General features: G+C 39.7%; 1 protein-coding gene and 1 long non-coding RNA gene across 3 annotated transcripts in view; one reads left to right on the plus strand and one right to left on the minus strand.

Moving 5' to 3' along the window:
* The window catches only part of SMPD3 (sphingomyelin phosphodiesterase 3), a 121,862-nt gene that overhangs the window by 99,905 nt on the left and 5,217 nt on the right, over positions 1-16,740 (plus strand). For both annotated transcript variants that reach the window (XM_075765847.1, XM_075765848.1), the window contains exons 4-7: positions 4,285-4,440; positions 8,667-8,756; positions 10,086-10,149; positions 15,541-15,703. In XM_075765847.1, coding sequence (XP_075621962.1) covers positions 4,285-4,440; positions 8,667-8,756; positions 10,086-10,149; positions 15,541-15,703 — 473 coding nt within the window. The remainder of the gene's footprint in view (positions 1-4,284; positions 4,441-8,666; positions 8,757-10,085; positions 10,150-15,540; positions 15,704-16,740) is intronic.
* LOC142603751 (uncharacterized) lies at positions 623-12,909 on the minus strand. The gene is made up of 3 exons (XR_012837635.1): positions 10,417-12,909; positions 10,010-10,100; positions 623-8,729 (listed from the first exon to the last, which is right to left on the minus strand). It is a non-coding gene; the product is annotated as an uncharacterized LOC142603751 (long non-coding RNA).

Below are 16,740 nucleotides of genomic sequence, written 5' to 3' on the forward strand. Positions count from 1 at the left end.
CGTCCTTAGGCAGTGATTCCCCATGAAATAGCAAAGCTGGCATATCCATGCCGTGACAGCTGGCCCTTGCCCCTCCTCTCAGTTGTGCTAACACAGCTGTTGTAGGCTGTGTTGCACTTGACTGGGGACCTGACCTAGCTCAGAAGTAACCCAGCAGGATAAAAGGATTTTTTTTGTTGTTTTGGATTTTTTTGGGTGGTTTGGTTTTATTTTGTTTTCTCAGCCTATCCTGGAGTAAGTATGTTACAAGTATAGCGGTCTGCCTAATCTGTCACACAGGCAAGTGTGACAGCCTTTCCCATGGCTAAACTGAAGCCTTTGGTTGTGACTTGGAAACAATTTTTCCTTTTGGCTAGGCTTTACATCCTACACTTCACAAGCTTTTTTTGTGTTATCTTCCCCAGGTTCCCTGCCAATGTATCCCATAGCGCTTATCTGTGCTGAGAACTCTGGTTTTAAAAACCTCCATTGGATCTTTTAATTTCCTCTGGCTGGGCCTGTCAGCTGCTTTGTTCAGCCACCACAGTGCTCCTTCTAATGTCTTTCAGAGTAGGACAAAACAGTCATCCTCAGTGTATAGTACCTGCCTGCAGTTCTAACTAAAGCCAGGATTTCAGTTAAGCATTTATGCTGGTTGAGGTTTCCCACCCAACCCTTTCGTCTTTCCACAAAACTTGAAGCTGAAGGGAACTTGCAAAGAATTCAGAAATGCTGACGGCAGGAACCAGTCACAAAACAATTATTTGCATTTTTCCAGGCCAGTTACTGAGGAAAAGAGTGTAGAGCAATTAGCACAAACCTGTATTCTCTGGTTAATCACTGGTGGCAGCCAGTCAGGTCAGTGATTCTATCCGAACATTTAATTGGAGCTGAAGGCTGAAAGTAGTAGTTGAATGTTATAATGTTGGGAGGTACTGCCTAGTTCTCCTCTGTTAGTATTTACTGATGCTGTTTCATTTCAACAGCAGTTTCTGAACTGTCTGCTCCACTGATTGTTCTGGATTTAGGTTTGGCTTCTCCTCTACTTAGGTGTCTGATTAATTCAGTTACCTTCATCTCCACAGCTATTGATCACTGGGAGCTGCTAAGAGTGAGTTTCTCTTCTGCATACAGATACATGCAGTACCTCTGTGTAGCTGCCATAAGGTGGATACCATTAATTTAATATTAAGCTCAGAAAACAGTTATATTCAAGGATCCCATCTTTTGTCAGAGAAATGTAGCTCACTTCATCGCACACGCTGCACATAGTGTACTGATGTGCAATTACTGCTGTGACCTCTAGTGGGGATAATCAGTGATGCTAGACTATGCCAAGGTCTACACTTTCTCTAAAAAGAAATGAAAGTCTTCTGTTTCTAGAGTTCCAAGCCTGCTGTTTTTCTGTAGAGCCCTGAGGTTATCTGGAGTACAGTGCTGCTACAAAGGCTCAGCATTCTTACTGAGGTCTCCTTGTGTCACTATGTAGTTAATGATTTTTAGTAATAGCAATGCATGTTACCAGACTCCTTTCACAATATCCTCCTAAAATGTTTTTGCCTGTGTATCTTTTGTTTTTTTCAAGAGTTTTCTGTTTTGGAGAATTTTACCTTTAAGTGGCTTTGCTACATTTTTTCACACTGGTCTGTGACAGGTTGCTGCCTGAGTTCTATGCCCATAATGGCCGCATTATTTATCACTCATCCTAGTGAAGCCATGCTGGATGGATAATTCACAGCAAATGTAAAAAAACCCAATGTGACAGTTCAGGGATGTAAAAGCCTGTCTTAGTTAAGCAATTTATATAATCGGGACTTGGTGGGGAGCAAGACAAGTTACTGCATTCTTGTCAACAAGCACCATGCTTAAAAATTATGAGGAAACAAAGGTATGCCAGAAGAAAGTACTTCATCTCTGAGGACAGAAAGATTCAGATGCTGCAAAAGGAGAACAGTCCATGAATTTGAGTAAGCTTCACCAAGAATGAGAAAGCTGGGACTGTTCAGCTTCCAAAGAAGGCTCAGGAAAGATCTCCCCAAAGTGTGTAGGGACCTGATGGGAGGGTGTAAGGAAGATGGAGGCAGAGTCTCCTCAGCTGTGCCCAGTGACAGGACGAGAGGCAATGGGCACAAATTGAAATGCAAGAAAGGCCATTTAAACAAAGGAAAACATTTTTTTATTGCAAGGGTGACTGAGCCCTGGAACAGGTTACCAACCATGGAGATATTCAAAGCCTAAATGGACACAGTCCTGAGCAACCTGCTGTAGGTGACCCTGCTGAGCAGAGGGGTTGGACTAGGTGATCTCCAGCCATCCCTGTCAAGCTCCTGCTTTCTGTGAATCTGTAATTTCGTCTGTATCTTTAATTAAGCAGAATGTGTATGTTAGTCCCGCACACCTTTTGCCGTTAGTGTTACCTGCTCCAGGCTGTATTTATTCCACATGACCTATTTCTTGTGCTTTTGTCTAGCTACATCTTAACTGTAGGGCTTGTTTGTGCTGTTGTAGCAAGGGGTTTTCCCAAGAATACATTGGTCTGGATTTGTGTCAAGCTGTGTGATTAGAACACTATGTGAACTTGAGGTACCAGTAACTAGAAACTGCAGGTTAGGGAGTAGATCCAGGAAACACTTGTGCCTGCTTTTATATTACAGCCCAACTGGTAAAGATTTGTTGGGAATAATACATGAGTGGAAGAAAAAAAATTGGATTATTTGCTGTTGGAATTACCAATCTGAAGAGAAGAGTCAGTGTCAGAACCTTCTTAAAGCGCTCTCTTTGCCTGGTCCTGTTCTTTTCAATATTTCTTTTAATTATTTAGGATTGTATCAAATCATGCTCAGCTGAACATTTCTGATTCAGTTTGTATTTAAATGTTGTTTTAACACCTTCCCCCACCCCGAGATGTTCATGAAAATCAAACCCTTCACAGGTTAATAGCGGTAGGAAAGTGAAGTCCTAATGCCTGAAGTTTGTCCGTATGTTAATGCAGTGACAGTGTGCTGTGGAGCTCACATCTTAGAAGTCCATAGAGTCCTGGTGATGGCTGCAGTTGAGATGAGCAATTAATACACTGTGAGGATGTAGACCTAAATATTCACTGTCTCCATAGTGGCCACTGAAAGCAGCTTTAGACATAGATAACTGATGTTTCTAATTATGTTTTACACCTTTTTAGTACCTAGCACAAAGTAGTAAATTAGGTTAAAATTAAATTGTAGTCAGAATAAGTCATTCCAGGTTGCTGCTTTTCCTTCCAGTTGTGGCATTTGAAAACGAATCTTTTATTTTGAAGAAAAGTAATGTTGGTCTGACTTGATGTATCATTTCAAGTCTGAAACAAGCAGAATTATAACTGTTACCTACAGGTACAGTGAAAAGGAAAGGCAATATGGTAAACAATTATTTCTAGAATGTGTCTCTTCCTGCTCCCTTCCCCACATCAAGCTTTTGCTGTAATCATTTTAAGAGAGCCAGTAATTAATTTTTTCTGAGACTTTATGTCACCTTATGTGCTTGAAATAGTGTGGTTAGTTGCTATAATTAAAGAGCTGTTTTGTGCATCGGATGGTTTCACAAACAAGTATTTGGCAATCAATCCATCTCAACCCTTTCATATCACTCTGATAAAATGGGGGCACATCCTCAGCACTTGTAGCTTGGTGTAACTTCCCTGCAACTGGTGAAAAGGATTTGATTCTTCATTTCTGAAGCACTGCCTACCTAAACCTGTACCTACACATACTTATAAAATATTAAAAAAATACTTCCAGTACAGGCATTCTTACTTGAACACAAACAGAACCCTTCCTCGGATGGATTACTACAGTATGAGTAAGTTGAATTTCCTATTGGTGTATATTTCCTATTAACACTTGCAAATTAAATTTTACATTTCCAAAAATCAGAAAGCAAAGTAAGAACAAGTGGTTTACCCCAGTTTTGTCTGAAGTAGGATTTTTAACTCTGAACTCCTGATTATAAAAGTAGTGCATCAGCTCATCCTTCTCCTGTGACTAGAAACACCATCATTTTGGTTAGTTGGCTGCAACACAGATGCCTTGTCTTCTTATTTCTTCAGACATGCCTAGTATGATTGATTCCAGAAGGAGATATTTAAATTATCAAAAAGCGTGGTTCCTAATGAACTTCATAATGGGCTAAGCACTATGTACTGAGTATACTATTATCCCACACTATTTTTTTTGTTTCAAGATGTCTACAATAGCTTAGCAACTAATATGTAGCTGAGTAACCTGCTAAAAGGAGGTCTTATTTCTTGGTTGGTTTGTTTGTTTGCTACAGGAGATACTACTGTTCGATGTGAGCAACTGGATATGCTTCAAGATTGGCTGTCTGAATTCAGAAAATCTACCTCCTCCTCCAGTACAGCCAATCCAGAGGAGCTGGTGGCATTTGATGTAATCTGCGGAGATCTCAACTTTGATAACTGCTCCTCTGGTGAGACAAGCTTCTTCTGGTTGTCTACCTGTTCCAAAGAGGAATAGGAACGTTCTCGATTCTTGTGGGTTGTAGCAGTATACCAATTGTCACTGAGGTTTGCAAGGAAAGACTTAATTGCTACAGGTACTTCTCAAAGAGGTACTAGCCTTGAGATGAGCCAAGAAGATAGTAGCTCACACTTAGGAGCTCTGCTGAGTTATTAAGCATGATGTTTTTTAAGGCACAAAGGGCAATAATTTGTGACTTGTGGTAGCAATGAGGACAGAGCCAGTGGTTTTACTTTTACTTGAATTAGGTAGACACCTGCTGTCTACTGAAAGACATGTATGTTATGGGATTTTTATAGAGAAAAAGTAGTAAATTCATGCAGTTAATAATTTGATAGTGCATATACACAGACATAGGAGATTAATGCTGCAGAGAGAGAACTAAAAATTGCTGAATCACTCTTGGAAAAAATTAAGTGATGCCATGTACTTCTGTGAGGGTTTTTTTTTTTTTTTTTAAATAAATTTTAATTTTTTTCCTCTATGCTTGTGGATGCTGGGGGTACTAGAAAAAGAACTCCGCAAAACAGTAATTAATGGGTGGTGAGTTTACAGAGAGGGTAGCCTTTTCCAAACATAAATATTATGCTCTGTTAACAGTTAAATTGCCAATACCGAGAGCAGAGCATTTTGTGTCCTCTCTGCCTCCCTGTCGGTACAGCTCAGGCATCCAGCAGAGCTCCTTGCTGGCTTTATACGATGGCAATTGACTCTGCTGCTTTGGAGCTGGCAAATGGCTCAGCAGTGCCCAGCAGCCACCATCCTGCAAAGCTGATGGCTAAAAGGCCTTTTGCGTGACTGGCCCAAAAGTGAAGCACTGAGATAAAGAGCGCAAGGCAGGTACAGGACGGGGGGGTTCATCATAGGGATTTCATCTGTGCTGCGTGTTACCAAGGAGATGTGCAGCACACAGGCAAGCTCAGGCTGCAGCAAAGTGGGAGGCAGCAATTCAGACCAGAGTTTGTGGATTAATGGGTAAATTTGAGAACAGTATCTGGTGTGAATTCTGTAGTCTTCATAAGAAGCCTAGGTAGCCGAGGCTGAGTAACAACTGTACCAAAAATAATTTTAAGAAACAAAAAGCAAGCATTGTCTGATCTCAAAAGAAACATTTAATTGGGTAGAAAAGACCATCAACCCAAAACACAGCCCTTCTGTTGTTCACTTCTAGCTTGTATGTACAAAAAATAAATCAGTCACAGCTACGTGATCCAAAGTAAACTCAGAACGGTCTGAGAAGGTGCTGGCAAGTGCTCTGACAGGTAGAAGAATCCGTCAGTGGTAATGGCTACAGATTATTGTAGTTAAACACGTATCAGGATACAGTCTAACAGTAGCAGGGGTAGCGAGTTTTTAGGGAAGGAAGGAAGAAGTGTGGTCAATAACAGCTTGGCTAGCTGAAGACCTGTTACACAGACAGGCTGAGGTGGCAGTTGCAGCAGGCCAGATGAAGGGAGACAGAAGCAGGATACAAATGAACACATCTGCTGTGGTTTGGCTGTTTCACTGGAACTATTGTTGGATGGCTGGAGCAGCCTGGAGGCAAAGATGTCCATCAAGGAAATAAACAAATCTGCTGCATACCAAAGGGGAGACTGCCCAGTCAGATCACGAATCAGAAGTGAGTGGGGCTGTTGCAGCATGAGGAGAGAGACGGGAGTGAAGCTGTGAGGCAGAACATATGGTCAGTATTGTCTACCTGAGAAGTCTTGGCACTCCAACCAAGATCTTGCACAAGAAGCACAGAGTACAGTTAATGCTGTTGTGAGCTGTCTTGTTAAAGCGAAAGTAAAAACAACTATTTGCTTTTGCAAATAATAATTGCAGACATTGCAACTACTACTAAAGAGGACTGAAAAGTAAGTTATAAAAATCCATTTTATTTTTGCTATCTCTGTCGCTTATTTACATTCCCCCTCCCTCTTTAAAATTCACTCTGCCTGGAAACTGAATTTAAGCTATTTCATTTTTTTATTTTTAGATTGCTTTCTTTCCTTATGCACTAAGGAAGATTAATGCAATGTTTTAAAGTTTTCTCCATTTTTACGTCACTCATTCTTTTAGGGATATTTGTTAGCATTACAGAGAATTGAACATCTTAAGATTTTTTTTTTTTTAAAAGCAGTAATCAGCTTCCTGTAATTCTGTATTTGATTTTTTCTATACTTTCCCACTCCACAGACTGATACGGCAAGTAATTAATGTTTCAGTGAATATCAAGGTTCTATTCTTAGATGTATTGACAGTACCGTTTTCAAAGATCTCTAGGTCCATGAGTTAGGCTTATGACAAATCTTCTGCAGCTCAGTTTTCCCCTCCAGCTTTAGAGAACATTATGACAACATTCATACAGTGAATTCACACTTTGTGGTAGCATTATTAGAAAGTACCTTACTGTCAGGTTGCTTTGAACTGACTTGTGTAAAAGTCCATTGTGTTTTTACATGTTTTAGCATAAGATAAAGTCTTCCAGTCAGATGGGTTAAATTTGCCTCACCAGCTCTTGTCGCTGTCAGTGCCACAGTTGCAAATTAATCATGACAAAATTTTAATCCATCTTGGTTTTCTGGGATATTTTGTAGACATATGACAAGGGAAAACTTGGAGAAATGAACAGTTGCTCAGAATTCATCTTTTACTTTTCCATAAACAGGAAACAAACCAATTGGCTGTTCAGAGAGGAAGAGCAATTCTCTGCATTGCACACCAGGCAAATCATAGGGAGGCTCTGATCTTCTGCCACAACTCCAGGATACCCCAGCAAATCCACTTTCCAATCTCCCTGCAACTACGAGGATGTTCTCAAGATCAAGAGCTAGCTGGCACAGGGGAGGGGAGGGAAGCTAGACAGATGTGGTGAGACAGATCAGCTGGTGTGGATGCAGGAGCTGAAGGAGAGTCAGCTGTATTAATGAGTATTAATAACCAAACGGCAAAAGTGCCTACAGCTATGAACACAGTACTACTGTACTGCACGTTTGTGTTCTGCTTCCCTCTTAATAGGGAGAGGTCAACAGCTTCCTCACTTGGCAAGAACAGCATGTTACACAAGGAGATCTAATGTGACTCCTACAGTCTGTGAGATACACAGCTCACAGTGTAAAGTTTTGTTTCTGACTTTAGAGGAATCCATTTTCATGCATACTTACGTATTCTGTTGTCTTGGCAATAGACAGTGACAAATACGTTACAGCAGCAGCTCCAAACACAGGTGAATATTCTGTTGAAGAGAGAGCCTTCAAGTGTTGCTAAGAAGTTTTAACCTTGTAAAAGGTGTAAGTCAGTCCTGCAAGAAAGTTATCAGGAGCTGTTGCCAGTTTCTTTGCCATTCAACAAAAATGGAATTGTAGGAGCTGGTATTTTCAAGTTCTGCTTGTGCTTGTTTCCCAGGTATAATGATTGCTATGTTAAACAGCATGCACAGAACTAGAACTTGCTTATTTATTTGTTCAGTGTCTGAAATTCTGATGTATACATTTTTTGTAGGATATCTTACTGAATAATCCTCGATGCACTGTATGCTTTAAATGCAAGAAGCACAGTAGCTATTAGAAAGAAATTACTTTAAAGTTGATAAGCATAATCAGCATGACCTACAGTGGCTTTAATACTGTAGATAATATCCCAAGCAAATTATCAATTGCTTGTCCTTTCTTTTATCTATTAGAGCTTGGAAAACATTCCTTCAGTGAATTCCTCTGAAGCAAATAAAAGCACAAGCTTTTATCTTCAAACTTCCTGAGATGTGTATACACACCCACGCACAGCCATTTACATTGCCATTGTGAAGTCAGTCCAATTCTCCATTGTGTGATCTATCTCAACAAAGGTTTTGTACTGGTGTAAGCAATGCAATGTCAATGGCAGGGTAAGGAAATAACTTGGAAAACCTTTAGTTTACAGCTGGAAACTACCAAAAAATGTCTTTCATAGAAAGACTTTGTAGGAAAGCACTGTTATTAGCAAGCATTTGTTGAAATTTCTGATCAAGACAAGATACTGCTGTGCAGTAAAGCTACTAGTGAACTGGTTCAAAGCCACCCTGTATATATGTACACCGAGTAGGAGGGAGGACTTGCCTTCTGTGCTGTGGCAGAACACACAGTTGCCCAGAGGTTTACACCACGTAGCTGATGAGCTGATGTGCCTTTTCTTGGACTTGTTCTTTCTCTGCAGAGGACAAGCTGGAGCAACAGCATTCTCTGTTTACACACTACAAAGACCCGTGTCGAATTGGTCCTGGGGAGGATAAACCATGGGCAATTGGTAAGACCTTCTCTAGCTATCAGTCTGCAACATTTACTTGTCTCTCACATGACATCTGTAAGCAGCAAGTACTTCAGCTACCTGGCAGTAAAAATTTGGTGGACACCAAATATTTACAAGGAGTATTTCTGTAACATAATTTCATAAACCTTAGCAGTGTCTTGTTGAATTATAACATGAAATAGCAAATGTCAGTCCACATTCTAGAACTTATGCATCAAGCTACCTGAATGCCTTCCCACACCTATTCTACTTTTAAAATAATCTCTAGATTACTTTGGGGGGAGCGGGCAGGAGGGAGGAAAGCCAAATTATTGTTTCTGTACTTTCTGCCTGCAGCTTTTGATCAGAATGTTCCATCTGATGTTCTATAAATCCTGTAAGTAAGTGAGGATGTAACAAAGCAATTCAACAACACAATGAACTTGTAGTGTTCATCTTTTGTAAGATTTCATGGAACTCGGAGATATTCATACTTGGTGAATCTCAGTTGAGCTTGGTGAAGTTTTAGATCAGGAATTAGACTTTCTCTAGAGAAGCAATTATGACTGTGAAGATACTAAAGGTAAGAATGTGGAATTCTTTAATAACGTGGCTTCACTCTGTTGTAGCAGGAAAAAAAAAAATTCAGAGACATTGAGGCTGAGAACCTGGAGGCAACATTTTGAAAGGTGGCAGGTGGTAGGGGGGTCTGGATAGAGGAGCTGCTTGTAAAAACTAGGCAAAGGCTGCTCATCTAGACCGTAGGTAACAAACAGGTCAGTTCCCTGCCACTAGAACCTATGAACTTTTGCTAATCTCTTGTGCATATAGATTGGAAGTGGGATGCAAGGAAGAAAAGCTAATGCAAGAATGATTAAGGAACAAGAAACTAAGCATACGGAGTACAGGAAGGAGAAGCAGCAGAAAACAGTGAAGGTCAAGTTATGATTGGAATGTCTGCCAGGAAAACATAAGAGGCTTAGGCAGAGACTATGCTGTAGTTAAAATGGAACAGATGTATGGAGGGAGACAGCAAAAGAAAAGCTGAGGTACTAAGGCCAAGTATCCCCATCCTCACTGTTAGAAGAAATTGTTTTCCTATATTTATTCTGAAAATAAAGAATCAGACTAAAAGCACCCTTCAGTCAGGCGTGAGATGCAGTCACTGTCAAAAGCGTAACTGCTGTGTAGGGCTGTGACTTGTGTCAGAAGCAAACACAAAGCACTCTGAGTGGTCCCCTCTCCCCCACATGGATGCTCTCTTCACAAACCTGCGCCTCTGGGGCTTCCTGAGAGGACATCACAGGAGGTACACTGGGACAGTCACATCTCCCTTTCTGTTCGCAGGTACCTTGTTGGATCCTGAAGGATTATATGATGAAGAAGTGTGCACTCCAGATAACCTACAGAAGTATGCAATTCCTAATCCTCCCACATACTTCAGACAATTCCCTAAAAAGCCAGTTTGTTGCTTGCTATTTAACATTGCACAAATTGAGGGGTGTTTCATGGACTGTAAAAACCCAAATGTAACTTTTTTTACTCAGGGGTACTTGGGGAAGAAGAAAAAAAGGGAAGGAAAAGTAGCTGCTTCTCAGAGTCTAATAGAATTGGTTTCAATGGGTGAATAGATGACAGCAACTGCAGTCAGTGTTTTTATGTATCAAGTTGGTCCTACCTGGACAGGCCCATAGGACAAGAAACTCCGAGCACTACGGAAAAGGGCACGTGGACAGCTTCTCTGAAAGTCTTTCTACAGGCAGCCAGTCACAGCATGGTAAAGGACAGCAACAAAAGGAAATGGAGTTTTCCTCTAATAAAAAACCCATCAAGTTTAAAACATCACCGCCAACCCAACAACTAACCACCCATTCTAGAAGGCTTGCAGATTCTGGTACACCTAAAAAAGCAAGCTCACAAATATAGAAAGGAGTTAAATAGCACATCAGTCATAACTAGGAATATGGCTTAATATCTACCAGGGATACTAGTGCAGCATTACTTTTAAGGAGCGTTTGATATTAAGAAATGGGTATCTTTTGGTCTGAGATAGTGGACTTGTGAGAAATTAAAAAAAAAAACACCACAAACCAAACCAGACCAGCTTAATTTGAAGAAGTCTTAAGATAAGTTTCTTGATTACCTGTACTGTTTGTTAAATAATATGCCAGGGGAGAGATATGAATAAGCTTTGTACATTTTAGAGCAGCATTTAATGAATGTGATGATAATACTTTTGTAGCTTCTCTACCTTGAAGGCAAGTTTAATGGACTAAATATGTTATTATCATGACTAACTATGAAAGATGTTTTAGCTGTTCAGTACCAAAATATACTAAAGAGGTGATGTTATTTGAATTAATGAGTCTGTGCAGATGCTTCAGTTAACACCCATAATGGAAATGGTACATTATATAGGCACAGTATAAACTGCTGGCATTTTTACTCACTAGGTACAGTACATATATAGATAGACACTTAGTTCAATGTATTAGGTGAGGCTACCCCTTCAAGTCTTCTTTGTATGAGTTTTGACCAAAGAAATTGACTTCTAAACATAAGGTCTGGGGTTACTTTATATTCAAAATAAGGATTTGTTACAGCAAGTCATGCTTTACACATTCAAAACCTTGCAAAATTTCCAGGCATTTCTCTTCATGTGTTGGAAACATGAATTTGGTTCATGTGAAGGGATCTCTGGAAAGCAAAAGTAAGGTAATTTGGCCCTAAAATCAAGTTTGTTACACCCACATACAGATTTGCATTTGCATTCTATTTTATGCTTCTAAAACTGTAAAAAACCAAACAACCCAAACCAAAAAACCAAACCAAACACAACCTCGCCCCATGTTTTCAAGCAGTCTTTTGTGACAATCTGTCACCAAATTACTTTTGGAGTATCTTGTTTTATTCCCTGAAGCATTACTTGTATTCAGCAGTTAAATTCCACTGACAAATACATAACTGATAGATAAAGAGCCATCAAATGATCAATAAAGATTTAAGAGCATTACTTCCGCTACCTGTGTGTATGTACAGCACCTCAGTATAACTGGAAAATATTCTTGAATGTTGGTGAACAGAATATACACGCAAGACTTTTTGCCTACTAAACGTGGCTTTCAGTTTTCTGCAATACATTGTAATTCTCTTAAACTGATGAAAACCCGCTGTATTAGACAGGACTTTCCACTAGCTTTTTACACAGATCTGCAGGCAAACAGGGATCTGCACCTGTACATTATGTAGACATGCCTATGTATTAGAGAAACTGTCACTTCCATGAGAGGCCAAGAGAGCCTGTCCTCACATCTCTGTGAGGGACTAGTACACATAAAAATTACCAATAAATTCAGTAAAATTTAAAGACATTAATGGAATCTGGACCTTAAAGACATTGAAAGCATTTTTATAAGTGTCTTTCCTAACATGTATCGATGAAGTACCTAGACACTATTGACAGCACAGCAGCTGTGGAGCACTGTTTAACAAGTATCCTTCATATACACAACAAAACAGAGTACAGCCTAAAATTGATCCATTCTCATTTTTTTAAATAATAAACCTTGCTCAAGCTTTACAGACATTTAAATTGGCAGTGTGAGCTATCCAGAGAATTATTTCTTCATCAGCACCCTTCTCTATTTATAAATAAAATGAAGTAGTTCACATTATTAAACTAATTAGGTGATAAAAGCAGCAGAACTACTCATAAATATCTCTTTCATGTTAAGTACAGCATACGTAAAACATCAGACTAGAAGAACATACGTTGTACAAATAATTTATAATTATAGAACAATTAGTAAGCTATGTGTAACAATCTGGACACTGCCATAGTGCTGGAAGCCACACAAGCTTCTGCTCAGAACAGCTCATGAAATGCACACAAATAATCTCAAAGATGATTGTCACCTTCAAGCAAAGCACTGGAATAAATGAAGCCCATTTTTGTCTGTAAACCCTGAGCAGTCTGGCACAGGAGAGCACATTACAGCACAGCAAAGAAACAAGATTTAAATGCAATTTTTTCCAGACTTCACAACTGCCAGTTTTCACTGCTGGACAGTGACTCACAATTCTAGGTGATGGGTTGCACCACCAGTAAGAGGAGTGTCCCTTCACTCAAGTGCTTCTCACCTGAATGAGAGATGGTCCCTTGAGCTTTATGACAAGGAGTAAGGTTTGCTTTATACATACTGCTCTTTGTGCTGCTTCATTCATTGCAGCTACAGTCAGCACTACAAACAAACCATCTGCCAGAGAGCTGTGTGACAGAATTTCCATACGTAAACCTTGGAGTTATTTGGGACTGAAAAATCTTTCAAGGAAAAACATAAAGTTCCAATTACTTTTTTTATCTTCCCTTTCTTTGCATCCTATGAATTAAGACAATTATTCTGACAAAATTCAGGTTTAGTTGGGCAAGTCTGTCATAAGTAGTTACGTTCACTTAAATTGTTAGAGTTTAACTGTTAGCACAGCATAGCCAGATGTCCACTACTTTGTCTCTACAGGAAGTAGACACAAACAGCAAACCATTGCCTATAAAGTGATACAGGTTTTAGTCAGAAGCAGATGCATGCTCATTTCAATTTGTTTTCCTCATGTATTTGAAATTAACATTTCCCTTCCACAAGCAGTTGTGCAGGTCAAGTGAATACCCAGCATTCAAAGACTTTTAAAAGGACATAATTGAAGCTAAAGCAAATTCATTTTTTATATTAATGCAAATAAGATTTTTTTTTTGGCAGTAGTACTGCAGGGCTAATCAACAGTTTCTTCTACTTTGTCACGTAATTAGCTTTGCCAAATATAAATACCATTTTTGAAAGAGGTCACTTCCATCAAAGAGCTTGCTTTCTTGAACCTAGAAAAAGAATTTCAGGAAGTGAATCATTTGCAGTAGCTCTTTGTAGAATCAGCTTGCAAATGGGGTGTAGACAATAAGCTAATTTAACACGAGTTATTAGATGACAGTCTAAAACTGAGTAATACATAAAAGGAAGTTTACTTTTATAAACTGGTTACAATAAACTCTAAGAACCTTCAATACCTCACTGAGTCTACAGGGAGTAAAGAAGAATTCTGATTAAATAACTGTATGACCATAATTTTGTCACAGTTATCTTTTGAAGGCACATCAAGGACTTCTTGTATGTACCAACTGACCCAAACTTACAGATTATAACACTAATGAGATCTAAACAACTGTAGTAAGTGCTGTGTCCTCTCTACCTCCATTCAGATCCTTCCAAAGAGACAAAATTTGACAAAGGAACCATGTGAATCTCAAACATTAAAACACATCACAAGAGTCTGGTGTTTGTCTCTTGTTTTTCCTTCATTCTGTACTCTCACATGCATGCATAAAAAATAAATCCTAAACCCAACTCCATAAAACCCATCCAAAGTCAAGTCTTAAAAACTGGGTGATCAAAAATATCTTATTTTTTTCCAAGGTGAAATTAAAGGCTTTGTACCTGCTAGGACCCAAGTTCATGGCTCAGTGTTTCTCCTGCGACAGTTGATGATGTAGCTTAATGGCGTAATCAACTCTTACAAGGGAAACCACAGAACCTTGAGCTCAGGTTTTGGCAGGTAAGTAAAGGAAAATGATTTTCAGAGGTGGTTTTGAAAGTAGTTTGTTTCTGTGTTTTGAGCCAGATAGCAAAACCACAACCTAAGCTGTCCCTCTCCTCGCACAGTTATCATGCAAAATGACTGCGATGATTGTACTTGCTGTTAACTGTCTGCATAGTACCCCCACACATGCAGCTCCTGCTTGTGCGTGCACAGTTGTGTGTGTTGCCTTTAGCGCTTCTTTGGTGGATCTTTTAAGCAGAATACGAGGTAAACTAAGTTTTGTTTTAAATCCAACACAACAGCAAAACAGCACAGTAATGTACAATTATTGTAAAAACAGAGTGACAGGGACCTTTGTGGGTTATCTAGTCCAAAATGATGTTCAAAGCAGGGCTAACTTTGAAGTTAGATCAAGGTGCTTGGGGCCTTAATATAAAATCTATTTTTAAGGTTTAAACACTCAAACTAAAAATTTTAATGGGAGATTCTTAATTTTGACTGCTTCTATATAGAGCATTGGGCTGGGTAATCTCTGTGCAAGATGGGGGCAGTACTAACACACCCACTAATTAAGTCCATCTCTGTAGAGGAGTTTGAAGAGTCTCACATACAGGAATCAAATAAATTAGGCTCTCATTACTAGTGAAGTAAGAGCTTGGGGCCCGAGACACAGTAATCTGATGCAGAGGCTTGCTCAAAACCAACTACTACATGCCCAAATGTGTGCTCCTGAAAACCTCACCCATACCCTGTCTGTAAAGCTGGTTGTCTTAATTTTAAAAGGAGTTGCTCTTATCAGAATGGAGATGTTTGTATCAAAGTACTCAGGTTTGTTCTAAAGTAATCCATGAAACAGTTTCCTCCTCAGCTAGATTCAGCAACACTGAGGGGCTGTGGGCTGCAACATACTACAGACAGCAAGCCCGCAAGGTCCTCCTCTCAGATGTCTCTTCTCCTGGCTACAAGGGTAGGTCCACAGGCCCACTGTACTGCACCTGTGATGCCAAACCTGCCATGAGGCTTTAAGAGCACTGTCAGCAGTTAGTACAGCCTCATATGGGAAAACACATTTGGAAGAATACGTGCTTTACAAGTTTAACAGTCCTTTTGGACAGGCATTACCCTTATTGGGGATCTGGAGAGCATCTAGCATAATGCACAAAGGGACAGAATGAGCAAACATTTAAAGCACTTGTTTTGTTTTTTAATGAAATAGGGTGCTGGAAAGTGAAGAAGGAAGGAAAGGATACTTAGTCTATCCCACCAGCAAGAACCACAGTTCCAGTCAAAAGGGGAGGAAGGCATCACTGAAAGGAAACGGGAGGAGGATTGACTATATGCTCTATACAGAAGAAGGTCTCTACCTGGAATGGAAAGTGGTGAGTTTCATAGCGCCAAAACTCACAAAACAAACTTGTCTGGATGGCACTGCAGCCCATTCTGCTTGGGTTCAAATTCATACTCCAAGGAGAACCTGCTGCTTTGTTACATTCTATTTTTGCACACAAGTACCCAGTTTGTAAACCTATTACATAAATAAATCAGGGATTCGGATAGCAAGACTGGTAGATACACTGCTCTTCAAAAATAAACAACAAACCTTGTTTCCATTCCTTAAACTTTTGCCAGAGTGTTTTGACTGATGCTTTCCATGCCAGCAGTCTGAATTTTTAATCCATTTCAAATGTCTGGATATGCTTTTATTATGCCTATGAAAACCTACCTAAGTTACAAGTCTGTGATATGCAGGCAAAAGTTGACACGGGCTAACCAGAATTAAAACTTGTAGTGCACTGTTTCCTGGTGTAGGACCTCACCTTATACAGAATTCCATGATGAAAATGAGAAACTAGCTCACACTTACTTACCACACCCCATTGCAGTTGCTGCAGAAGAGCAGGCAATAGAGCAGTTCCACATAGCTTAGCACATACCTCGATCTGTAGATGCAGCAGCTTAGCAGATAAATTCTTTTAAGGCTTCCTGTTTCAGATGCACAAATGCCCATAGCATTTATACATCTGTATAGTAAAGCCATTTTGTGCATTTTGCACAAACAGCAACAAAACCAGTATTTTGATAGTTTTGACCCAGATTAGGTCTTTGATTAAGGCTCATGCTGGCAGCATAAAGAAAACTAAAATATCTATGCTTCCTGCAAGCAATTCCTAAAGTACTAGTAAAGTAAGTACCTGGCCCTAGGAGGGGACAACTACATTGTATCCAGTGAGTGTTAAGGCTGCTCCATCCAGCTTTCAGAAGCTGGGAAGCACACAGTATTTCCTGCAGAACTTTAATTTGTTCTTACGAAACGTTGCCAGAACAAAGGCTAGAATTCAGAGACATGAGGAGCAGCGTTCCTGATCACCTTAAATTCCCACAAAAAGTTTAACACCTCAGTCTAATGAGGACACGC

The sequence above is a fragment of the Balearica regulorum genome, chromosome 13, assembly GCF_011004875.1.
Source record: "Balearica regulorum gibbericeps isolate bBalReg1 chromosome 13, bBalReg1.pri, whole genome shotgun sequence".
Classification (NCBI taxonomy): Eukaryota; Metazoa; Chordata; class Aves; order Gruiformes; family Gruidae; genus Balearica; species Balearica regulorum.